Source organism: Dendrobates tinctorius, unplaced genomic scaffold (genome assembly GCF_039654945.1).
Source record: "Dendrobates tinctorius isolate UK_male_01 unplaced genomic scaffold, ASM3965494v1 ptg000071l, whole genome shotgun sequence".
In the NCBI taxonomy this organism is placed as follows: domain Eukaryota; kingdom Metazoa; phylum Chordata; class Amphibia; order Anura; family Dendrobatidae; genus Dendrobates; species Dendrobates tinctorius.
This window is the reverse complement of record NW_027361739.1, coordinates 10,455,210-10,481,187: the sequence shown is the minus strand read 5'-3', so window position 1 is coordinate 10,481,187 and position 25,978 is coordinate 10,455,210. Positions and strand designations below refer to the sequence as shown.

Sequence of the window (25,978 nt, the reverse complement as noted above, 5' to 3'; positions counted from 1 at the left end):
GTTCTGGGCACCACATTTTAAAAAATACACTGAAAAACTGGAGCAAGTTCAGAGACAAAGATGGTCAGCGGACTGCAAAGTTCATCCTACGAGGAGCAGTTAAAGGATCTGGGAATGTTTAGCTTGCAAAAAGAAAGCCAAGAAGAGACTTAATAGCGGTCTATAAATATCTGAAGGGATGTCACAGTGTAGAGGGATCATCATTATCCTCATTTGCACATGGAAACGTGAGGAGCAATGAAATAAAAATGAAAGGGAGAAGTTACAGAGTAGATATTAGGAAAAACTTTTTGACAGGGAGGGTGATCAAGGAGTGGCACAGGTTGCCACGAGAGGTGGCGAGTTCTCCGTCAGTGGAAGTCTTCAGGCAGAGGCTGGACAGACATCTGTCTAAGATGGTTTAGTGAATCCTGCAATGATCAGGGGGTTGGACTCGATGACCTTTGAGGTCCCTTCCAACTCTAACATTCTTTGGATTCTATGAGTGATCGTGGTCGGGTAAGGTGTTGTCCGAGCACGCTCGTGTCCTAATCGAGTATTTTCGGAGTGCTGAAATTATATGCTTGAATCCCTGTGGCTGCATTTCTAGAGGCTGACAGACAGCCGCAAAACATGCAGGGATTACCCAACATTATAAAGCTTTCTCCTGCCCTGCGAATATGTACAATGTATTAAAAGTAGATTACTGAGGATTGCCTAGATTGGATACAGTTGTACTAATTTCCCAATTGGTTTTCAGTCTCCAGAAGTACACTAAAGCAGCAATACAACTTGCAATTTTAACAGATTTAGCCCTTTAATGCTATGTGCAGACATGTTTTTTTTAAGCAGATCCAATGCAAAAAAAATATAATAAAAAGCCACAAAAATGGCTTGGCTTAAATAAAATTATGTACACAGAACACCTTTTTCAGGAAAATTCTAAGCAAAAAAAGGAGCCCCAATGAATAAACACAGTGCACAGCAATGTGAAAACCAATAAACAAAGTGACATACTCAATCTGTGGGGGGCTTTCGTTAGGATCCGCCTGTGCTCTATACGTTACAGCACAGAGTGAAAGATGCCATCGCGGAACCCCACAGCAAGAACCAAAACTCACAGCTTTCCTGAAGCTGTTTCACCTGGTAAAAGTCTGTGGCTGCATCAGCATCTAAATTATGCAGTGCACATTCATCAAACCTTTTTATGATAGTATTCTTGTGCAAAAATCTTTTAAAAGCCACAATGTTGGCGCAACCTGAGACTGCGCTAGCATTTTGTGACTCTTGGGTGCACTCATGCAATTTTTCGCTCAGCGCCAACAAAGTGAGAGGAGCAGGTGGGAGGACGGGTTTGGCAACTGCAGCTTTTCAAAAACTACAAAAATTAGTGACGAGTGGTGGAGTAATGCTATGCCACAAATCTTACTCCAGTCGGAACTGGAGTAGGATTTGTGTTGAGGCGCACATAGAGGTGAATGCCCCTCGTCCAACACTCCGGGTTAATGAAGAGGTGTACGCCTGACTTCAGCGCAACTCCTCATAAAGACGGGCAAGAATAACAGTCTTCCTATGAAAATTTTTTTTTTTTTTTTGTTTGCCCACCCGTCCCCACTTCAGGTTTTGACAACTTCCTGATGGGTGGGGGGTGAATTGCATGCCACTCCTGAAGGAACCTGCTCCTAACTAGGCACGGTCCACTCAAAGGTTGTACAAAAACTCAGAAAAAAAAACCTGCTTCAGGAAAAGAAGAAGCAGTTTCGGTTTGAAAAACACAGTTTGATTGCCTAAACAACAAAACAAAATCTATTCCATCTGCAAATAGCACTAGATTAATATTTTGGGATGAATACTTACTATAGTGTCTTGAGGCGTCTCCATTAATACTGTGTCCGCTTGCCTGTGGGATATAATGTTGTGGTTGTTTACCATTAATGTGCAAGTGTTCGGCAGGCAGCTACTAAAGTTCTGGAGGGAGGTCAGTTTGAAGGTCTGCTCAGGGTCTGGCTTTTCACCTAAAGTACACATCAAAGACATAGGGGTGGAAAACAAAACAAAACAAAAAAAAAAAGGATGCTCTAAGACTGACCATGAACAGAAAAATTAGAGATGCCAATAATAAGAACTGCAAAAGCTGTCAAGACTGACAACACCTGTAAATACTCATTCGGCATAGCAACCTAGAAAATAGGCAGCAATTTAGAACTGTGACACAGGCGAGGAGGGAAGACCTCTTCAGCAACGCCTACCTATTTCACATAACGCTTCAAAAGGGGACCACAGGAAAGGATTTAGACTAAGGCTCTTTTGGTAACATTCGGATCCTTTGGCCAAACGATCAGTTTTGCTGTAAAGAGATCAGAGACACAATACGATTAAATGCTACAGGTACTCCTCAACTAAACACATGCTAAATCTGGCTTCTTAGGCTGGGGTCACACTGCGTTATGGCAGTCCGTTTAACGGACTGCGTTACACCGCGGTATAACGCAGTCCATTAACGCTGCCATTCATCCCCATTATGTGGCGCATCGTGACGCATGCCGTAAAGCGGCACGCGTTTGCGATGTGCCGTCATTCAGTGACGGAGCCTCGGACGCGGGCTGCAGCATCTGAGGCTCCGTCACCACTAGCGCTGAATCATCAGAGCTAGCGGTATAGCATAACGCATATTGGGGGCTGTGTTAACGCAATGTGAACCTGGCCTTAGTACATACTGGTTGTCCATATGGCACCAATCCATAATTGGATACCAAAAAAATCAGAGACTTCCATCAAATATCTACAAAAACTGTCTCTAAGGCCGGGGTCACACTTGCAACTGCAATGCAAGAAACTAGCGCGAGTCTCTTGCATCAATACCCGGCACTCGGGACCGGAGTGTGCGGCTGCATGTATTTCTATGCAGCTGAGGGCTCCGGTCCAGTGTGCCAGCGGCAACGCCGGGTATTGATGCGAGCTTTTCGCATTGCACTCGCAAGTGGGACCCCGGCCTAAGGGTGAGTTCACAAGCAGCACAATGCTGGCAGAAGTCCATGTGCTTGTTGCCATTACCCCTTTTTAGAGGATTTAAGTCAATTTTCATTTGCTGAAACTTCTGCAACAAATTTTCTACGTGTGAACACAACTCAAAAGGGGCTGTCAGCCAACATCTGCAGGGAAAAATGCGGGCTTGGCATGCGAGCCCTCAAAGTCAGGGAGCCGGCATATAACATACCTGCGCATCATATGTCAGTAAGGGGTTAAACGTCTGGTAGATGTGGGGTTCCACCTCAATTGGGAGGAAAGGAAGGAGGGGGGGTGGCCTTAATCCCCCTGACCTCATTTTGATCAGTAGTGAGGTGCGTACCTCTTTATTTTGTGCTATGACATTTACAGAAAGGGCTGAAAGATTAGCAGCACCTTTTCTGCATAGAAACAGTGCCCACATCATTAGTCGAGACAGATGGGGACCCCAATTCTAGAGACACAGGGATCCCGTAGCTGTGATTTACACCTGTCGTACATTTATGGCATATATTATGAAGTCACCAGCGTCCATTGTTTAGATTCAGACTTTAAGGAGACAATGTAGTGCTGAGCAAATAAATGGGTCCCCAAAAGTGACACACATTGGGGCTAGAGGGGTGTACCCCACTCTGACTACTTAAACTCTAAGGGTGTGTGCACACGTTGCGAATTCTGCTGCAGATCCGCAGATTCTGCTGCATTGTACAGTACCTTTAAAGTCAATGGAAAACGAAAAACGCAGTGCACATGCTACGGATTTTTCCACGTGGATTAGCTGTGGATTTAAATCCGTAGCATGTCAATTCTTTGTGCAGAATCCACAGCGGTTTGACACCTGCTACATTATAAAAATCTGCAGGTGTCAAAACGCAGGGGAAATCCGCAGGTTAAACTCAGGTCATTTGACCTGCGGATTTAGCCAAATTCAAGCGGAAAAATCCGCAGCAGAATCAGCAACGTGGCACACACCCTTAGTTTCTGCATACAACCTAGATATTTTTTGCTGCAATACAATTTAGAGCCGTGACAGGTGGAACTATCTTACCAATATACATGGCCGAGCAGCGACAGTGTAAAGCAGGCAGCGTCTCCAAACTCTGTAACTATCTCCTCCTGGCTCTTTTGCTTATTCAGAACTCCACCAGACAGGATCTGCTCCCCCTCAGCCAGTCTACAAGGGAAGAAAAAATTACACCAGACCTTTAAAAATGGAATACAGAGAAAGTCGGATTTTAAAAAGGTGTCTGACAGCAACTTACTGCGCCCTCACTATTGAGAACATGTATGCGCAAGTGTGCATGTGTAAGAGGGGGTTTGGAAAAATAGCTGTCAGTTGAATGACTGTTTGGGTAAAACTATGTAAAGTGTATGGCCACCTTCAGGACAGAGTTTTTTTTTGTCAACCTTTACATAACATCCGGACCTCAAAAGGAACGCTACTGGAAAGGTTGACATGGCTGAGAAAAGTGCATGTCTTGAGGGGGCTTTGAAAAGGGCTTAACACAATATGAATTGTGAATAATTTTTTTAAATTTTGCCTGTCCATTGGAGAGATACTTATAGTCAAAGTATTTGGATCCGAATGAGTTATTTTGTTAAGTCCAAGAGAGTGTTATCAGATATCACTGGGGGTGTGCATTTCATGTATGATGCTGACCAATTATAAGCAGGCGGCAGCACGCAAAGGAAAGAAGAACCCGCCCCACCACACTTTAGAGCAGGTTTCTCAGTGTGTGAAATGTAATGATACAGATCTGATCTCCTAGTCTAACCTTCTGCATGAGTCAGTGAGGAGGAAGGGGCTTTGCAGCCGAGTTTAGCTGTGCCACATTACAAATCCTTCCACCAGCTCTCCTCCTTTCACGGTCACCTCTGCTGTGCTGTCCCTAACACCCTCCCCCCTGTACTGACTCGTGCAGGCTAGACAAGGAGATCATCTAAGCTACAATGGGGGCATAGTCTTCCCTCTGAGTGTTAATGCCTGCTAATGATTGGTTCACATGTACATGCAGCCAATGAAAACTATCTGATAACACCCACTTGGACAAAGAATATAAACTCCACATAATAGCTTCACAACAGAGGCCATGCATCATCAGATCCTTTGTGGCTGCCAAAAGCCCAGATCATAGTTTCTGTGGTGATCATGTGAGAAAATTCAGCCTCAATTTATTTAGTGAATATTGTTAGCTATAAGGTATTTAGATTTATTTCTTCCATTATTTTAATTAATTTACTTATTAACACTTTGCCTCTATTGCTAGAGTTCAGGATTAGAGTTGAGAGAATATCTTCAGTTCCCCGCTTATTCGGCAAGCTATAGCGCTTGCTGAATAAGCTACAGCGGGAATCCGACTTCCTGGATCTCAGCCGCATATGCATGTGTCGCAGCACATGCATGGAGAGCCCAACACAAAGGATCTCCACGCATGTGCTGTGACACAACCGTGACACATGCAGCAATCAGCTGTTCAGCCGGCGTGAAGACATTCGCTCAACTCTATTCAGGATCCCTTCAATATACTGGATCAGATCTCTATTGTAAAATAAGGTCCCTGGATGGATGCGAGAAGAAACATAGATTAGCACTCACTTGCTAAGGTCCACGCAGCATTTTGCGAGAAGGTATTTACATTGTGGGGTGGCACAGCTGTGGGTTTTCAGGAGCCGGTAAGCCTTATACGCTTTTCCTGAGCGGTAATAACACGTGGCTAGGAGAAATAGTGCCTCTTCTGAATGCACTGCAAGAAATGCAAAGCTCAAGTCAGAAACTGTATCCACATCTGTACACAAACATCTCAGCCAAAGAGGACAACATACAATATTTATTTAACTAGCTCACTTCTCTTTTTTTACCCTTGGTTTTGGATTTACCTCCCCCCTAAACATTGCTAGCGTATATTTGCAGATACGAGTACAGACTGGTGAAGGGAGTGGGCTGGCAGATCCATCTGTTGCATGCAACCTCAGATAACAACTGATGCCTTTTGGTCCAAGTAAATCATAATTTTGTGAAACTGCAGGTGGAAATGGTTTGTCCAAAATGACTAAAACCTTTAAGGGCGAGACCACACGTTGTAAATGACTGCGAGGCTGAATTTCCACCCACTGTGGTTGGCCAATGAAAGTAACACAATCATGGCGCAATTGGGCATGGCTGTGGGCGAAGTTTAGGACATGTGTCGTCAACTTAAAGGGGGTTAAGAGGGTCTCATTCAGATGTCCATTATTCACACATGTGATCTGCGTTTTTACACGGATAGAACATTTAGGGCCTGATTCAACACAGCTTTCACACCAGAATGCTGGAAGAAAAGTGTTGAAGTCCAAAAATTTAGACGTAACTCCGAGTTGCACCTAAAGTTTGCAATTTTGGCATCTTTACGCCAGTTTCTCTCAGCTCTGTCAAAATAGGTGGAGCTGGGTGCGGGACATCCCAAACCGTCTAATTGATGACTCGTCAGACGCTCCAGATTCATGGAGAAGCGTTGAACTCCAGCACGTCTCCTCATCAAAACCAGCATGACTAAGATTGATTTTGAAGAATTCTTCATATTCTTTATAGTCTATGGGGCAGTTTATTTTTTTTTTGCTTGTAGGCATCTTTCACATGTCCGATTTCCTCATACATTTTGCAGGTTTGTTCTTTACAGATAAAACATGTACCAGTTATAGTACGTGGAGCTGTTCACATGTCTGTTTTTGACCCTAGTAATGGATAAAATGCACGTGGAAAAATAAAATTTGAACATTTTTTACTGATAGGATATGCTAGAGAAAGTTCCTTCAGATTTTGTGTTGCTTATGAGAACTTATGAAACTGATGGTAAAAAATGAAAATGAACAAAATTGATTAATATCTGATCAACACTGATAAAAATAGTTCAATTTTTTCCCTAATGAAAAAAAAAAAAAATGATATGTGAAATTGGCTTTACAGAGGTCCAGAGTTCCCTAGGAATATTCTTGCGGTACTAAAAGTGAAGAAGACTGACTGGATAAGTTAGTCCATAGACTGAACAGCAGTCTACATCCTTGACTGCAGCCACCTTTACATGGTAGACTAGAAAGCCCCTTCCCACAATTGGAGGGACCCCCAGAAATCAGGAGCTCATCACCTTTTCTGTAGATCTCGGTACAACTATCTGATTTCTAGTGTCAGATTCCAAATGTGCATGGCTGTAATGTAGCGCCGCCAAGTATATAACACTGAATAAGCAGAAACAGGGCGATGAAAGTCACAAACATCTGCAAACATTCAGGAATGAATTCACATTGACTAGCACAGTGTATGGCGGGGGCAGCTCATACCTTCCGCATAAAGTCTTTCTGCCAGGAATACGGCATCTCGGTATGCGTAGTGGTTCAGTGCTTGCCATATAGCAGCCTGGATGTTCAGAAACAAGAACAATTCATAAAACATTAGACATTTGGACATAATAAAGGTCATACACACAACCTGGTTTGTAGAGTTTCCGCTACCGTAGTGTAAGGGTGCTTTAACATCGCACTTATCTTCACGTTGGCTGGAACCTTTGGGGCTTACCTCCAGACCTCACATAACGGGTGCGAGCACTCTGCCGTGCATCAAATTGGGGCATATACGCCTACTGGAGGCGGACACCCAGACATAGTAGACTGCATCTGGGTGTCCTCCTCCAGTTAAGCGTATACACCTAAAAATCATTCACGGCAGAGCGCACAATTGCTCTTCTGGCACAATTATTAGTCTTTCCACAGCTTTTTCTCTGGGAGACATGCACTTTTTTCCCTGCATGACATTGACCAATCATAAGCAAATGCGTTGTGCAGGGAGAGAAATAAAAACAAAAAGAAACCACTCCCATAGCTTTATTTTATTTCTGCATTATTCTTTGCTTATGCATCATCTTAAGCTGGTGTGCGTGTGTGAAAATCCCCTTTAGGAGTATGCTTGACCACTCCAGAAATTGCCATTGAAAAAAAGCACAACATGAGCGCCGACTCGCCTTTTCCATTAATTTTCCAGCTGCATGCCTGAGACCCACAACGATCGCCAGATTGGAAATTAAGCAATGTACTCATGATCTTCACTAGACCCTTTAGGGGTTCACTCTCTCGGGTATCCACCTGGAACATGAAGCCACAGGGTTTTTATATTATAGACTAATTTCCTTAAAGGGAATCTGTCACCCCTTTTTTCGAATATGAGCTGCCGGCACCGACATCAGGGGCTTATCTACAGCATTCTGTAATGCTGTAGATAAGCCGCCGATGTAACCTGAAAGAAGAAGAAAAAAAAGAAAAAAAAAAAAAAAAAAAAAAAAAAAAGAGTTAGATCATACTCACCGGGGGGGGGGGGGGGGGGGGGGGGGGGGGGGGGGGGGGGTCCGGTCCGATGGGTGTCGCGGTCCGGTCTGGCACCTCCCATCTTCTAGCGATGACGTCCTCTTCTTCACTTCCTGTCATGGCTCCGGCGCACTGCTCTGCCCAGTTGAGGGCAGAGCAGAATACTGCAGTGAGCAGGTGCCGGACCTCTTCAGGGCAGAGCAGTGTGCCTGCGCAAGAGCCACGACAGGAAGCAAAGAAGATGACAGCATCGTAAGAAGATGGGAGGCACCGGACCGCGACACCCATCGGAAAGGACTGCCCCCCCCCGATGAGTATAATCTAACTCTTTTTCTTTCCGGATACATCGGGGGCTTATCTGCAGCATTACAGAATGCTGTAGATAAGCCCTGATGTCGGTGCTGGCAGCTCATATTCGAAAAAAGGGGTGACAGATTCCCTTTACGTACCAAAAACAAAACCATAAAATCCCTGCCTTGTCCAGGCATTACCTAAACAATATTAGACCCTGGCTACTCAGACACGGCTCAGCTAGTCTCAGTGCGGTCACACAAAACAGCTATCGTCCAAAGTAATCAGAATTACTCGTAGTTTGATATACACGCCCTGTACAGTCTCTTCTCAGAGAGGGATTTTTGCATGTCTCTCTCCAACACAACCCACTCTGCTCAACTTTCCCCAGCTGCAACACTGAACACACGGCCTGGTTCTAGTCATGGCTATCTGGGTGCACCTAATCGGGATCTGTAGTGCTTAGATTTAAAGGGAACCTGTAGGCAGGATTGTGCCGATTAACCTACAGACTGTCAGGTTGGCGCTGCTATACCGATTACAATGATACCTTGGTTGATGACCTGACATAAGCCATCAGTAGGAATACCTAAGCAATAGCACCACATAAAGACCCCCCCCCCCCCCCAACAGGGCACACCAGAGCACGAGCATATAATTAACTGAAAAATAAAAATAAAAGATTAAACAACAACCACAAGACCAATTTAATCAACCAAGGTATCATTTTAATCTGTATAATGGCGCCAACCTGACACTGTCTGTAGTTTACTAAGCACAATCCTGCTGACAGGCTCCCTTTAATCCTATCCTAGATAACTTTCCTATACCCCAGAGAGATTAAAGGGAATCAGCACAGAATGACTGATCAAACCAAGTACAAGAGTTCCGTGCTTCATAGTGGGGTAAGTCATTTAAATACACCTTCCCATCTGCTTGGTTTGCATCCATCTCTGGCTATATGAAGGCAGTGCTGTCAGAGAAGAGGGGAGGGTGGAGACTGAAGGAAAACAATCAGGTGGCAAGGTGTCGGCATCACCATGAAACATCGAGCATCTGTACTTGGTTTCAACAGTCATTCTGTGCTGACAAGTGTCCCTTTAAATTGATTGACAGTGCACATGAACAACCTCAACTTCCTTCATACAGAAGACACTAGTTCTGACCCCTTTAACCTGGTCAGTCTGGCTACTAGGGGTACACTAGCTAACAAGCAGGGTTTTCAACTGTTAAGGTACTGTCACACTTAGCGATGTACCAGCGATCCCGACCAGCGATATGACGTGGTCAGGATCGCTGGTGCATCGCTAAGTGGTCGCTAGTGAGCTGCCACACAGGCAGATCTCACTAGCGACATCGCTGGGGACGGGGATCGCTACTTACCTGTCACACCAGGCGATCCTGCGTCCTCCCGCCCGGCTCCACGCGTCGCTCGTCCTCACAGCAGGAAGCGCCGCAGGAAGCTGACGACGAGAAACAGTCCAGGACGTTCTCGTGCGATCAGCGATAACCAGCGGGGAAGCGGGTCGTAGGTAAGTATCAGACATAGCGATATCGCTAGCAATATCGCTATAACGTCACTAGTTATAGCGATATTGCTAGCGATATCTCTTAGTGTGACATGCCCTTTAGTCTCCACCATGAATGGTCACTGAATAAAGGGCACAGTATGAGCAATGAGACTTGGCAGGAAATGCACTGCTCCCAATAGTGCATCTCCAATAGCGCTGGTATAGCCATCTATAATGTGACAGCAGGCAGAAACACCAGAAGATTTGGCATGTGTTTTACAGAGTTGTCCATAAAACAATTGAAACATTGGGGGCAGCCAAGCTTGAATTATAAACAGCAGAATATATTAGGCAGTTTCCAACTCTGACCCCCACCTCCCTCATGCTGTCCATACGTCCTAATTGGGTGTATACATGGATTTCACAATCTATCCAGCAATCAAAAATCACAGTTCATTGTGACTGCTTGGCCATGTCGATCCATGTTCTGCCAATCAGCACTGGTGACTGAGCATTATGATGCCAGGCCAGGAATCCCATAAGGCTATGTGCACATGCTGCGGATTGGTCTGCAGATTTGTATCTGCGGAATCGCAGGTAAAATGACCTGCGGTTTTCCACCTCTACAATGGAGATGGTAAACCGCAGCAGAATCCGCAAAAAAGTAGTGACATGTCATTTCTTTCTGCGAATTCAAAACCGCAGCTTTTCCGCAGTTAAAAATCCGCAGCATGTGCACAGCAGATTGTAAATCACAGAGATTTACATGCTACTGTACACTGTCTGCAGAACTTCTGCAGATCCGCAGCAAAAACCGCAGCGTGTGCACATAGCCTAAATCTTGCGGTCCATTCTCCAAGGAAGAGGTGTAATAGGGTGGTGTGGGGTAGAAGGTAAATTAGAGCTCTAGTGAATGGAAAGTTCTGCATCTGATCCGCCATAAAGACGACTAGTAAAAATAGCAATTGCCAAGTAGTCCCTGTGCCCAGACTTTTTGGGCCATGCTTGCTCAGCATTTTAGGAAAACCATGCATAGATTACTACTCACAAGTGCTTCTCCATAATGTCTGTGGCTGAAGAATCTCTTTAAGAAAGGTCACAATAACACTGGATTTAAAGGAAAACACTCATCATCTGATGGGGCCATATCAAGAATACATTCAGAAATGTAAATGCTGATGAGTCACACAGCCATTACCACAATCCATCATTACTGAAGATTGTCTGCAGCTGCAGTACAGCATCATGCGGATCAGTGCAGTGATTAGGATGATGTTATAAGGCACCAACATCCTGGTGGGAGGCAGCTGATGGGATCCCAGCGGTCCATGGGAACGGGTTCAAACGAAGTAGATTACTTGGTGAAATCTCTGCAGCTATCCCATTCATTTGTATGGGCCTTGCAGAAATAAAGTCAGTATCATATACATATTTTTGGGCTTTTTTTACCTCCTCTTTTTCAAGACCCATAATTTTAATTTTGCCCTAGTCACCAGGGATGTGGAGTATAAATGGACCAACTTCTAAAATATCTAATAAACTGGGTACAGTAGTACACTGCAGGATGTGCTGTAAATGTTTTCATAATAATTTGTGAAAAGTTATGAAATGTCCTATAAAGGTCTGTTCTGTTCCTGATCTAGGAATCTCGGCTTTTAGGTGTGATGAATCTATGCTGCACTATATGTACATGCTCAGTAGTGACCAGGGCTTTGGAGTCGTGGTCGCAGAGATGTGAAAATTGAGCAATCAGACCTTTGGTTTACCGACTCCACAGCTCTGCTAGTCACTATGCAGGACATCCCCTTCTTACTCAGGATAGCATCAAGTCTGCAGCTGGTTTTACACTAAAAATTACTGTGCACAGCCCTGAAAATGCCAGTCTGAGTGAAAGCAAGTCACAGAGAACAACCCATAAGCACCACAGAAATTCCACCACAAAGGACATTGGCCACAGATGCTTTACAGTGCCTGTCACAAAGCTCATTCCTCATAACAAGTTGCCAACAGTAGAAGATACCTTGCATTATGGCGCTGGCTATAGACTACTTCTTCCAGTGACAATCAGCTGCGGAATGGTCCTTCCTGACCTAGTTGCAAGGCATCAGTGAGAGCCCTGTAACAAGATGCCAGCCATAAAAGCCACCCCCTAACATGGCACTAGCTGCAGGTTACACCTTACTATACAATGGCGCTAGTCGTACAAGCCATCTCATAACATGGCACTAGCTGTGGATTATCCCTTCCCATAAAGTTGCCAGTCTTAGAGGTCATGTTAGTGCATGGTACCACCTTTAGATATGCCATCCCTCTAACAGCGCAATGGCACCATCTATAGATTACTCTCAGGTACCAATTATAGAAACCATAAAGTCATAGAGTTCCTCATATAATAGAATGATCCCCTCATAAATCTCAGATTACAAAAGTGTGGAAAAAGAAGAAGCAATGATCGAAATCCTAATAAATAATATCAATTTTATTAAATATACTGACAAAATATTAAAAAACATACAATCATGGATTATATTTATACGGGACAGAAAGACTAAAGGCAGCAAATGCATAAACTCCCTCAGATATATGATTGTTAGATGGGAACTCATGGGATATACAGTATAAGTACTATATCTCAATTTTAATGTTGGTAATACCCCAGGATGTTCCCAATTATACCAAACAGAAATGTCCAATTTTAAATCATATTACTGATGCAGATATATTGGGAAGCAACATCCAACTTATGATATGCACTGTTATGGGTATTAAATAAATGGTCCATACATACATAGATCCTATTGTCCTTCTACAAAAGAAGGATTTTTGGTACTCACCGTAAAATCTTACTGAGAACTTTGGTGGAAGAAGGAGCCTTGAGAGAGAAGATCTGGACGGTCTAGAAGCCTCCAGAGGGCATTGATGAGCATGTTCACCAGCTCCTCATACCCAGCCCTTCCTGGCCCGTCTGGAACTACCAGGATTACCGGAGTTCCTTCCACCTATATCCTTTTCACGACTCTCGGAATAAAGGGGAGAGGCGGAAAAAGATAAGGCAACTGAAAATGTGACCACGGGGTCACTAGTGCATCAAAACCTAAGAGTAGCGGATCCTGGGACCTGGCTATGAACGGAGGAACCTTGTGGTTCATCCGAGACACCAGGAGGATGACATCCGGTGAGCCCCATCCTTGGCATGTTTGATTGAAAATGGTGGAATTGAAAGACTACTCGCCCGATCTGAGACCCTGAAGACTCAGAAAATCAGCTGCCCTATTTTTTACCTCACGAGTGTGTACAACTGATATGATGGGAACGAGACGCTCCGCCAGTCGCAGAATCTTTGTTACCTCTGCCACCTCCTGTTTGTTGCGAGTCCCTCCTTGATGTTTTAAGCCATGGCAGTGGCGTTGTCCGATTTTATATGGACCTGCTGGCTTACTAGGAAGGACCGTCAGTGGCGAAGGGCAAGAAAAATAATTGCCCTGATCTCCAGGAGATCGAAGGGGAGAGCGGCTTCTTAGGCATTCCAGCGACCCTGCGCTAAATGATGAAGAAAAAAAACGAGGAGGCTGGTGTCAGTAGTGACGACCTGTCACCAGAGAGGATGGAAGGACCTCGCTTGTAGGACTGACGCCAATAGCGTCCGCCAGGTCACAGACTGCCTCCCTTTAAGAGGCGGTAGAATGGGCAGGTCCAGGGAAGCGGTTCTCTTGTCCCAAGGCGACACGAGGGCCAGCTGAAGGGAACGGGTATGAAACTGGGCATTCGCCTCCATGGCAGTAATCATCTCCCCAGAACTCTCATGCCGTACCGTAGGGAGAGAGAAGCTGGTCGCTTAGAGTGCGGATCCCTCAGGAGAGGGATAAAAACTTCACCATTGGAAAGAAGACACGGCTTGTGCCATGTCAAAGCTCATTCCCAGAAACACCAAGTGCTGATCGTGGGTGAGGGAGAACTTTTCTCTGTAGATGATCTAGCCGAGACAGACCAGAGTATCTTGGGTGAACTGAAGACTCTGGTCGCAGCCTTGGCAGGACTCTATCCTGAAAAGACGGATCCGAACATGAGGGTTCAATCATTTGAAATGTAAAATTGGACAGAGAGATCAGACCTTCTCTGGGACAACGAAAAGATTAGAGTAGAATAATAATAATAATAATCTTTATTTTTATATAGCGCTAACATATTCCGCAGCGCATTACAGTTTTGCACACATTTCCATCACTGTCCCCGATGGGGCTCACAATCTAAATTCCCTATCAGTATGTCTTTGGAGTGTGGGAGGAAACCGGAGTGCCCGGAGGAAACCCACGCAAACACGGGGAGAACATACAAACTCCTTGCAGATGTTGTCCTTGGTGGGATTCGAACCCAGGACCCCAGCGCTGCAAGGCTGCAGCACTAACCACTGAGCCACCGTGCTGCCCTAGAACCCTGAAAAAAATTATTGTTCTGGGAAACAGGTACGATTACCCCTGAGGGTAGCAGTGAAGGGATGGCCTGAAGAACCTCTGGAGCCTGCGATGGATGTCTTAGCAAGCGAGACCGAAAGAAACGTCCTCCTGGGAGGGAAGAGAAAAGTCCCCCCTCCCCCAAGGGTGGATCTGTAATCCACACCTTCAAACAGAGGTTCGGCATACAGCAATGATGTTGCTCTTCTCCCCAGCGGAGTAACTGGCCACATCCAAAGAGGCGGTCAAAAGATATTTGCCGTCCTGGGCAATCTGCCGTCTCATGCAGAGAAGCTGCCGCTAGGATGCCCTGGCGAAGCATTCTTGGCCAGGCTGATATGAACTTTGCCACCAAGCGGAGGCAAAGATGGGCCAAACACTCAAACTGTCTATCCGTAGTGTCCCTAAGAGACACACCCTCCGGCAGAGATAAGACTGTCCTGGAAGACATGCGCAAAACCGGCAGGTCCTCCTTAGGGGACTCTGCCCATCTACCAATGAGGGCAGGGCTAAAGGAATAAAGAATGTCCAGATGTTTCTTTCCCAGGAAGCACCTTTCAGGATGTTCCCAGTGTTTCATCACGATAGCTTCAAATTTCCTGTCATAGGAGAAAGTCCGGGAGGGAGGTTTTACCCGCTTGAGGGAAACTGAGTGCTCCTGAGCAGGTGGCCTCATTCTCCTTGAGAGTCAGGGTTTGAGTAATTGCCAAGATAAGGCTATTGACCATATCCTGTGTCTTTGAGACCTGGTCCAAATTGGACTCAGACTGGGAAACCGCATCTGACCCAAAAGTCGTCTCCGAGGAGGGCATCCTAAAGGGGAACTGGAAAGAGCCCGCTTCCTATGCTATGTACCCGATCTGTCCCCGCTAAGGTCGTGGTCAGGTGCATACGAATTACCGTGAGAGGCGTTCTGAGCAGTGGCAGCAGACAGATGTGACAGACGATCCAGGACCAGGGACTGTGATACATTTTGCCAGGTTGGAGACTGACTGTGACATGGCAACAGCCCACTCTGGAAGGAGGGGTGTGCTCTCATCCCAGGCATTAGAGTGCTCCTGTGGAGCAGACGTGGTGCAGGACTGCGAAGGCAGGGGAAAGTGGACCTGAAGTTCACTTTCTTTTGCAGAGGGCACAGGCGTACAAGATCATGGTCAGCTTAGGGGGCAACGAGAAGCCATTTTAGGGTTGTGCATAAATCTGCTGGGAAGGGCAACAAAAAAAAGAGAGAGAATAGATACTACCCATATCCAGATGACCAGTGGTGACCGTGTGGCTTCCTGTGTCCATCTGTAGTAGGCATGGAGAGGTTCCGATGGGTGGTACAGGAGAGAACCTATCTGCCGGGGCAAGGGCTAAAAGCGGACTATCAGCTGTGCTGAGCCGCAGCAAGCACAGCGCAATGCTAAGGGCGTGCCTGAAAAGCCGGCCGGTGTTCTGAGCCCAGGTAAGTGCGATGCTGCGGTGGGCGTGCCTTAAAAGCTAGCCGGTGAGGGAAGAAAAGTACTCCTCTAATTGGCCGAATTGCAATGGGCGTGTACCGGCAGGGAGAGGAAGCAAAAGCGCATCGGGAAGATCTGCAGCCAAGGGAAGCCCTCCTATCGGCTGAAAAAGGGCGCGCGATTCAAAATTGCGGTGTTGAGCGGCTGGAGGAAGCCGGACATGGCTAGGAATATGATGCTATGGCCGTCGAATACACGCACAGAGCGGGGGACGTGGCCGAAAAACGCCAGCCAGAGAAAAAGAAAAGCAGGGAACTGAATGGTTGATGCGCCGGGGAGGCATGTCCAGCCAGGGAAATGAGCCGGTCGGCAAGGAAGGCGCCTCTCTGATTGGAGACACATTGGGGAGGAGGCCAAGAAGGCGCGCGCAAACCTTGGGAAAAAAGGCGTGAAATTCAAACGTGCGGCGGGAAGACCAGCGAGTCCTATAGGCTGGGGAACCCGTGGGACCAACAGTGGCCGGGGCTGTACGGGGAACAAGCCAGCCTGTCCCCAGCTAAGGGAAGGTGCCATGCCCTGCTGTGGGTGGGGGGGACATACAGACCTGCCGGTGTGTTCATGGTCCTCTTCACTGATGAGGATCGCATCAGGAGCCCTCTGGTGGAAGAGGGTCGCTGTGAACAGGGATCCTCCTTCTCGCACCATCTCCGGACGGTGCAGGAGACGGCATCAACCCCTAACGAGAAGGGGGAGGCCACCGCTGGTGACCACCGTCTTCCTCTCAGCCCTCTCCGAGGAGAGGGGTGAGGTGGGGATTAGGCAAAGGACCGGCCACCGGAATTCACCCAGAAACACCGGTTTAGGTGACAGGGAAATAAGGTTCTGCCAGCGGGTCTGATAGTGGGAGATGTGGGCGACACCACACTGCTCTCTCAGTCGCATAAATGTGGGAAAACAGGGTGAGAATTTGCACCCTGTTACCCTGAAGACGAAGAGCCTAAAAACAAAGGAAAAAGATTAATAAAACACAACAAGATACCTGAAAAGGAAAAAACTGCGGATCTGGGATCAGATCCAGGTCCGCGTCCTACAGACACTAAGCTAAAACTCAGGTACTTGGTTTCTGTCAGTGGGTGTATACTACTGGGGAGGAGCAATTTCCTTTTTTTGCCTAGTGTTAGCCTTCTAGCGACAGCAGCATACACCACATGGTTACCTGTGTCCCCCAATGAAGCGATAAAGAAATCACAATTAAATGCCAATAACAGTGCCCATATTATGCACTAATAGTATAATATACCTGTAGCCATAGTTTAAGGAGTCTGCATTAGCACTGCCAAAGAACGAACACCTCGACGAGTGTTTCACCGCCTCTGCAGCTTTGTCCAGAGGTAAAGTAGCGTTGGCTGTAGTCACATTATATGCCAATGCCATAATTCTGTAAATGGCCGCATGTGTGTCGGCGCATATCCGCCATGATGCGACGTCACAGGGAGCGCGGCGCTCAGTACGCGCGTCATCCGGTCACGTGTTCCTCACATGACTGGACGGGTAACCAGGACGACGCTCAACCCCTTCTCCATAAGGGTTCTTTCACACGTCCTGAAATTTCCGGTACTGGAAAAACTAGTAGCAGAGAAAATGTGTCTCTACAATACATTAGTACCACATGCACAGGTGCCTGGGAGGCAGCGGTACTGTTACTGCTGTTCCCTGAGTGCTGAAGACCACTCATCATTCTCCACCTGATCGCGCTGCAATCAGCGCTAGCAGGGGATAATGTTGAGAGTTGTATTCAGCTGGTAACGGTCAGAGCAGGCAGGTGGCTAATGAGAGTTTATCAGCCGCCTGCGCTATAAATAAATTAAAAAAAAAAAACTGCATGTGATCCCCTGAATTTTTGATAACCAGCCAGGCAAAACTGACAGCTGCAGGCTGCAACCCTCAGCTGTCAGCTTTAGCAAGGCTAATTATCAATAATAAAGGGGTCCCGACAATGTATTTTTAATTATTTAAATAAATAATTTAAAAAAACGGTGTGGTCTCCCCCATTTTTGTCAACTAGCCTTGCTAAAGCAAACAGCTCGAGGCTGGTATTCTCAGGCTAGTAAGGGTTCATTGATATTGACCCCCAGCCTAAAAATAGCAGCCTGCAGGCACCCAGAAAAGGTACATCTATTACATGCGCCAATTCTGGCGCTTTGCTGGGCTCTTCCCACTTGCCCTGTGGCAGTGGAGTTCATATTTGTTGGGTTGATATCACCTTTCTATTGCCTGGTGACATCAAGCCCACAGATTAGTAATGGAGAGGCGTCTATAACACACCTATCCATTACTAATCCTATAGTTATATTGTAAGTAAACAGACAGCCACAATAAAGTCTTATTCGAAATAAAAACAAAACAGACTTTTCCATTTTTATTTAAAAATAAACACAGTAATACTCACCTAACGCCCATTATATTGAATCCCTAGTCTCCTGTAAAAAACAAAAAAATAAAAAACAACAACCCTCTCCTGTCCGTCCGACATTCTGTCTCACGCTGTAATCCATGTCTGGGCATAAATAGTTTTCAACCTGGACAGTGGAAAGATGCGACCGACCAGGCTGAAAACCACCAATGAATGCGCTGCTGCGATCGCAGCATCAGTGAGCAGTGGTGACTTCAACAAGGTTACCTCCAGTCACTAAGGCTGCGTTCCCAACCGGGCTGAGCTGTAGTGACTTCAGCACCATGAGAAAAAGTCAGTGATCAGGTCACCACAGTTCACCATAATGTCCCAAAGAAGCTCATTCATCAGTGGTTCTCAGCCTGAATGGTTTATCTTGGCATCATCCAGGTTGAAAACTATTTATACTCAGACATGGAATATGGCTTCGAACAGAATGACAGACAGGCATGGGATATCGTTTTATTTTTGTTTTATTACAGCAGACAGGGGCTTCAATGGAATGGGCATTAGGTGAATAATTGTGTTAGTTATTTTTAAATTAAAATGGAAAAGTGTGTTTTGTTTTTATTTAAAATAAAAGACTTTTTATTTGCTGTGTGTTTATTTACAATACAACTATAGGATTAGTAATGGATTGGGATCTTATAGATGCCGCTCCATTACTAATCCGTGGGCTTGATGTCAACAGATAATAGAAAGGTAACATCAACCCCACAAATGTAAACCCCAACTTGCCGCAGCGACAAAGCAAGTGGGAAGAGGTGAGTAAAGTGCCAGAATGGGCACATCTAATAGATGTACCTCTTCTGGGCAGCTGCAGGTTGCCATTTTTAGGTTGGGGGGCCAATATCAATGTCCTGTTACCAGCCTGAGAATACCAGCTCCCAGCTGTCTGCAATAGCAAGGCTGGTTGAAAATTATTTATTTAAATAACTAAAAATACGCCATGGGGACCACTCTGCTCTTCATAATTATCCTTGCTAAAGCTGACGGCTTAGGGTTGCAGTCCGCAGCTGTCAGTTTTGCCTGGCTGGTTATCAAAAATACAGGGGAACCTGCGTCGTTTTTATTTATAGCGCAGGTGATGGCTGATGTATACTCCCATCAGCCAGCGTCTGCTCTCATTGTTATTAGCGGCAGCAGGCGTAGGCTGATGGGAGTAGTAGTCCCATCAGCCACCGCCTGCTCTCTCTGTTATCAGTTGATTATAAATCTCAACATTCTCCCCTGACATGCCTTAATACAACTGAGTGCAACCATTTCCTCAGTTTGATATGCAAGCTATTTTTTAGTATGCACTTGTTCAGACTAGTTCTTGATGTGCCGTCAGTTTTCTGCTATTTGTATGCTAGCTTTCTGACTGAGCACTCCGCCCTTCACCATGCAGTGATTTTAATTACATCTAATCACATCTGGTTCCCACCAACACATAAATGAAGGCTTTACCAAGATATTAGCCATAGGTAAGTGTTCATATTGGGCAGTTAGGTCAGGGACCCATCCGATCCATGAGATTACCTTGATGTCGGTGGATGGGCTCACATTTTTTGGCCAAATTTTGTGGTAAGCATCTCATGTGTTTTTCCTAAATTTCAAAAGCCATTATGCTATTCACACTTCATGTATTTCACATGGACATGCCTTAACACAATTGAGTGCAACCATTTCCTCATTTTAACATTCTCCCCTGTTAGCACTGATGGCAGCGAGATCCGTTGTTAAGATACACTATACTGTATGGAGCAATATATGGGGCTTATTATTCTGTATGGAGCACTATGTAGTGCCCATAATACTGTATGGAGCAATATATGGGGCTCATTCTTTATGGCGCTTTATATGGGGCCGTTATACTGTATGGAACATTATATGGGGCTCATTATACTGTATGGAGCAATATATGGGGCCAATTATACTGTATGGAACAATATATGGGGTTCATTATACTGTGTAGAGCATTATATTGGGCCCACTATACTTTATGGAACATTATATGGGGTTCATACTGAATGGAGCAATATTTGGGGCTCATTATTCTGCATGGAACAATATATGGGGTTCAATATACTATATGGAAAAATATATGGGTCTCATTCTGTATGGAGCCCTATGTGGTGCCCGTAATAATGTATGGAGGACTATACTGTCCGGTCTCTGACCCATTGTAGAATTTACTATAGATATCACTCTTTCTCCCGGGGCGCACAAAAACCAGGAGCCAGCCCTGTCTCACACACAGTGTCACACACACACACCTGTCCTGCTGCCCCCTCCTCCGCATCCTGTAACTACTATCATTATCGCCTACACACGTCCGTCCTCCTCCCCGATGTCCCCAGTGAGTCTCTGTCACACACACAGTGTCACAAACACACAGTTCATTGTTCTGTATGGAGCCCTATGTGGTGCCCATAAAACTGTATGGAGGACTATACTGTCCAGTATCTGACCTATTGTAAAATTTACAATAGATATCACTCTTTCTCCCGGGGCGCACAAAAACCTGGAGCCAGCCATGTCTCACACACACACACACACACACACACACTTGTCTCACACAGTCCTGCTGCCCCCTCCTCTTCCTCTGCACCCTGTAACTACTGTCATCCTCGCCCACACACATCCATCCTCCTCCCTGGTGTCCCTAGTGAGTATCTGTCACACACACAGTTCATTATTCTGTGTGGAGCTCTATGTGGTGCACATAAAACTATATGGAGGACTACACTGTCCGGTTCCTGACCAATTGTAGAATTTACTATAGATATCACTCTTTCTTCCGGGGCGCACGAAAACCTGGAGCCAGCCCTGTCTCACACACAGTGTCACACACACACACCAGTACTGCTGCCCACTCCTCTGCACCCTGCTCCTCTGCTGTCATCCTCACCCACACACATGTCCGTCCTCCTCCCCGGTGTCCCCAGTGAGTCTTTGTCACACACATACAGTTCATTATTCTGTATGGAGCCCTATGTGGTGCCCATAAAACTGTATGGAGGACTATACTGTCTGGTTTCTGGCCCACTGTAAAATTTACAATAGATATCACTCTTCCTCCCGGGGCCCACGAAAACCTGGAGCCAGCCCTGTCTCACACACACAGTGTCACACACACCGTGTCACACGCACTGTCACTCACACACACACAGTGTCACACGCACTGTCACACACACACACAGTGTCAGAGTGTCACTCACACACACAGTGTCACACGCACTGTCACACACACACAGTGTCACACGCAGTGTCACACACACACAGTGTCACACACACACAGTGTCACACGCACTGTCACACGCAGTGTCAAACGCACTGTCACACACAGTGTCAAACGCACTGTCACACACAGTGTCAAACGCACTGTCACACACAGTGTCAAACGCACTGTCACACAGTGTCAAACGCACTGTCACACACAGTGTCAAACGCACTGTCACACACAGTGTCACACGCACTGTCACACACAGTGTCACACGCACTGTCACACACAGTGTCACACACAGTGTCACTCACACACACAGTGTCACTCACACACACAGTGTCACTCACACACACAGTCACACATACACAATGTCACACATACACAATGTCACACATACACAATGTCACACACAGTGTCAAACGCACTGTCACACACAGTGTCAAACAGTCACAGTGTCACACACAGTCAGTGTCACACGCACTCACACACAGTCACTCTCACACAGTGTCACACACACTGTCACTGTCACACACTGTCACACACACTGTCACTGTCACACACTGTCACACACACTGTCACACACACTGTCACTCTCAGTGTCACACACACTGTCACTCTCAGTGTCACACACACTGTGTCACACAGTGTCAAACGCACTGTCACTCTCACAGTGTCACACACACAGTCACTCTCACAGTGTCACACACACAGTCACTCTCACAGTGTCACACACACAGTCACTCACACAGTGTCACACACACAGTCACTCACACAGTGTCACAAACACAGTCACTCACACAGTGTCACTCTCACACAGTGTCACACACAGTGTCACTCTCACACAGTGTCACACACACACACACACTGTCACTCACACAGTGTCACACACTGTCACTCAGTGTCACACACTGTCACTCTCAGTGTCACACACTGTCACTCTCAGTGTCACTCACAGTGACACACACTGTCACTCACACACACAGTGTCACACACACTGTCACTCACACACACAGTGTCACACACACAGTGTCACACACACAATGTCACACACACACACTGTCACTCACACACACAGTGTCACACACAGTCACTCTCACACACAGTGTCACACACACTGTCACTCACACACACACTGTCACTCACACACACTGTCACTCACACAGTCACTCTCACACACAGTGTCACACACACTGTCACTCTCACACAGTGTCACACACACTGTCACTCTCACACAGTGTCACACACACTGTCACTCTCACACACTGTCACTCACACACACAGTGTCACACACACACTGTCACACACACACTGTCACACACACACTGTCACACACACACTGTCACACACACACTGTCACTCACACACTGTCACACACACACTGTCACACACACACACAGTGTCACATACACTGTCACTCACACACACAGTGTCACACACACACTGTCACACACACACTGTCACTCACACACTGTCACACACACACTGTCACTCACACACAGTGTCACACACCAGTCCTGCTACCCCCTTCTCCACACCCTGTAGCTACTGTCATCCTCGCCCACACACGTCCGTCCTCCTCCTCGGTGTCCCCAGTGAGTCTCCGTCTCCTGCCTCTCCCCATCCCCTGTGCCATCACTAGGCCTCAGGCCTGACTGTGTAGTGCTCGGATCAGCCAGGGCGCCAATTACCTGGACGGGTTCTTGCAGCACCGTCATCCTCCGGCCTCCCGCGCTCTCTCCCGCTGCTGGGGCCTCTCTCCCTATCGGCTGCTCTCTGGACGTTAGACGGGCGGCTCCGGCTCATTTAAACTCACAGCGACCGTTACCGGGGAGGCCGCCGGAGATTGCCGAATGTTGACGAATACAACCGAAAGCAGCCGGCGTCCTCCGAGTTCTTACGGAAATTGCCGATAAGTAACGAAGCTAGACGAAAATCTGCGGCAGGGGCCGTAAAGCATCAAATAGGAACGGAAGTCGCCGAAATGTAACCTGCAGCCGGAAGTAACGTGACACAGACGAGGCCAAGGAAGAGCGCCCTCTAGGAGGCAGATGTGTATTGCGGTGCGACAAACACTATGTATTCATCACTCCTGAGAGCACAAGAGGCAGCTTCTCCCCAGGCAAAAATGGCTACCAGAGAGATTGGCTGCAACGTGCATGTGTTTGTGCTGGGCTGGCCTAATCAGCAAGAGTAACGCAGTAGAATGTGACCCTAGTCATCACACCACACTCCAGATGCACTAACCCAGGGGTGGGCAAATAATCTTCCCAAGGGGCCACATGGGGAACTGGCACTGCCAGGGAGGGCCGAACCAATCGGCTGAACTTAAAGGGGCGGTTCGGATCCGAAGGTGAATTTCATATTAAATGTAGATCTAGTCAGTGTAATAATCTAATCTCGTTTTCTAATATACTCCAATGAAATATTCCCTACCGTACCCTCTACATTCTGACTTCCTGTCTTTTTTTTTAACGTTCCATGACATTTTGTTTGAGATTCACCAGTGCATGCTGGGATACTCGATTGAGCCGTCATCAGGGGGCAGAAGCTGCGGTCACTGCCACGGCCTCTGCGCCCTCTCTGAAATCAGGCGCCATCAGTGAGGTCTGTTTTGGAGGCTCACCTGATAACGCGTTGTACGTAAATTCTGGTGCATGCTCAGTATGAGCTCCCTGTGCTAGATTCCTGTGAATGCACAGTGACAGTGCGCTCCCTTGCTGGCTAAGGAGAAGAGATGACCCGGCAGGGACCAGTCCAGTCTCTGAAACAGATGACGCTTTATTTCATGATTGGGAAAGCAGCTGTGGCAGTGACCGCAGCCTCGGCCCCCTAATGATGTCCCATGTGAGTACCCCAAAATGCACTGGGATTCTCAAACAAAAATGTCATTGGAAGCAAGAAAAAAACACAAGCAGAGGGAATGGTAGAAATTTTTTAATTGAAATATTTTAGAAAAGTGATTAGATTATGAATTAAATTTAGTATGAAAGTCACCTTTGGTTTCAAATCACCCTTAATTCTGCATAACATTAACCCTTAACCCCCAAGGGTGGTTGGCACGTTCATGACCGGGCTAATTTTTACAATTCTGACCACTGTCCCTTTATGAGGTCATAACTCTGGAATGCTTCCATGGATCCTGGTGATTCTGACATTGTTTTCTCGTGACATATTGTACTTCATGATAGTGGTAACATTTCATTCATATGACTGTAAAATAATGCTTATCCTGTAAAATACTCAGGACTAGTTACCAGATAAAAATATAGTGGTTTATTTGGATTCTTCCATCAAAGAAAGGTTATTACAGAAAAACAGGTGAATAAAAATAAGTGAAAGATTGTCCATCAGTTCATACCAAAGCAACGTGTATTCTTCTTTCTCTCCGGGATCTCACATGGCAAATGGCGTCTGTCTCTCAGTTCGGCTTCTTCGTAGTAAAGTAACATACCAGCTGTTATGTCATGTCATGGCCCAGAACAGATGACATCTTCGTGTCTGTCTCTCATGATGGTGAGGGAAGAAGAGCGACCTCTACAGTTAGCCATGAATTATATACGTCTCCTAAAGCACGTGGTCTCTACATATATGGAGCTGTCTTTCTACCATGAGCCAAGCTTAAAAATAGCCTATGTCGTGTAAGCTAAAGCAATGTACAGAACTGAGTCTTATAAGAAATTAACGGATTATTAATATTTAACAATTCCCCCTTTTGAGGGAGACAGACATTAATTGGAACCCTCAAATATAACAAGATCTTTTTCTTCTTTTCTTCTTCTTTGACAAAATAATTTAATATCAATAATAATAATAATAATATCAGATTACCGTTATAAGTACTCAATGACATAATTGATGTGAATTCATGTTATGGTAAGTCGTGAACAATATTCATATAAAATATGTATAATTATACTTCCCTAAGTCTAAATTGAAGCATCTCCGGTTCAGTCATCATCTGGTGTCATCTGGTCTTCATTTTGATGTCTTCTGTCTTCTTCTTGGTTCTTTTAAAACCACAGTTTTTCTCAAGCATATAGATGTTGTATAAATTGTGTTGTGTGTCAAATCAAAGTCCATAATTTCAAATGTTAATACGAAACCAAAGTTTATAGATGCAGCTTTAATATCTGTGCAGTGTCACCTTTAAAAAACCTGGGCTTACATTGGCTCGCCTTGGATATTCTGGAATCCTCCATCGGCACTGGTCTTTGAACAGGTGTGACGTCTTTGGTCAGCAAAGCAAGGGTTAAAATGACTCTTCCTTGCTAAACATAGCACCATAACCAGTCCTTGTCCTAATGCAC

The 25,978-nt window shown here is 46.0% G+C and overlaps 1 protein-coding gene across 4 annotated transcripts in view; it reads right to left on the bottom strand.

Annotated features, from left to right (window-relative positions):
- CDC27 (cell division cycle 27) overlaps positions 1–23,664 on the bottom strand; it is an 84,989-nt gene extending 61,325 nt beyond the window's left edge. For 3 of the 4 annotated variants that reach the window (XM_073582372.1, XM_073582373.1, XM_073582374.1), the window contains exons 1-6: positions 23,360–23,664; positions 7,300–7,375; positions 5,582–5,729; positions 4,034–4,159; positions 2,229–2,326; positions 1,837–1,994 (exon numbers count right to left, since the gene is read on the bottom strand). In XM_073582372.1, the coding sequence (XP_073438473.1) occupies positions 1,837–1,994; positions 2,229–2,326; positions 4,034–4,159; positions 5,582–5,729; positions 7,300–7,375; positions 23,360–23,386 (633 nt within the window). In that variant the 5' untranslated portion in view covers positions 23,387–23,664. The remainder of the gene's footprint in view (positions 1–1,836; positions 1,995–2,228; positions 2,327–4,033; positions 4,160–5,581; positions 5,730–7,299; positions 7,376–23,359) is intronic. The other variant, XM_073582371.1, reaches the window with a different exon arrangement.
- Between the last annotated feature and the right edge of the window lie 2,314 nt (positions 23,665–25,978).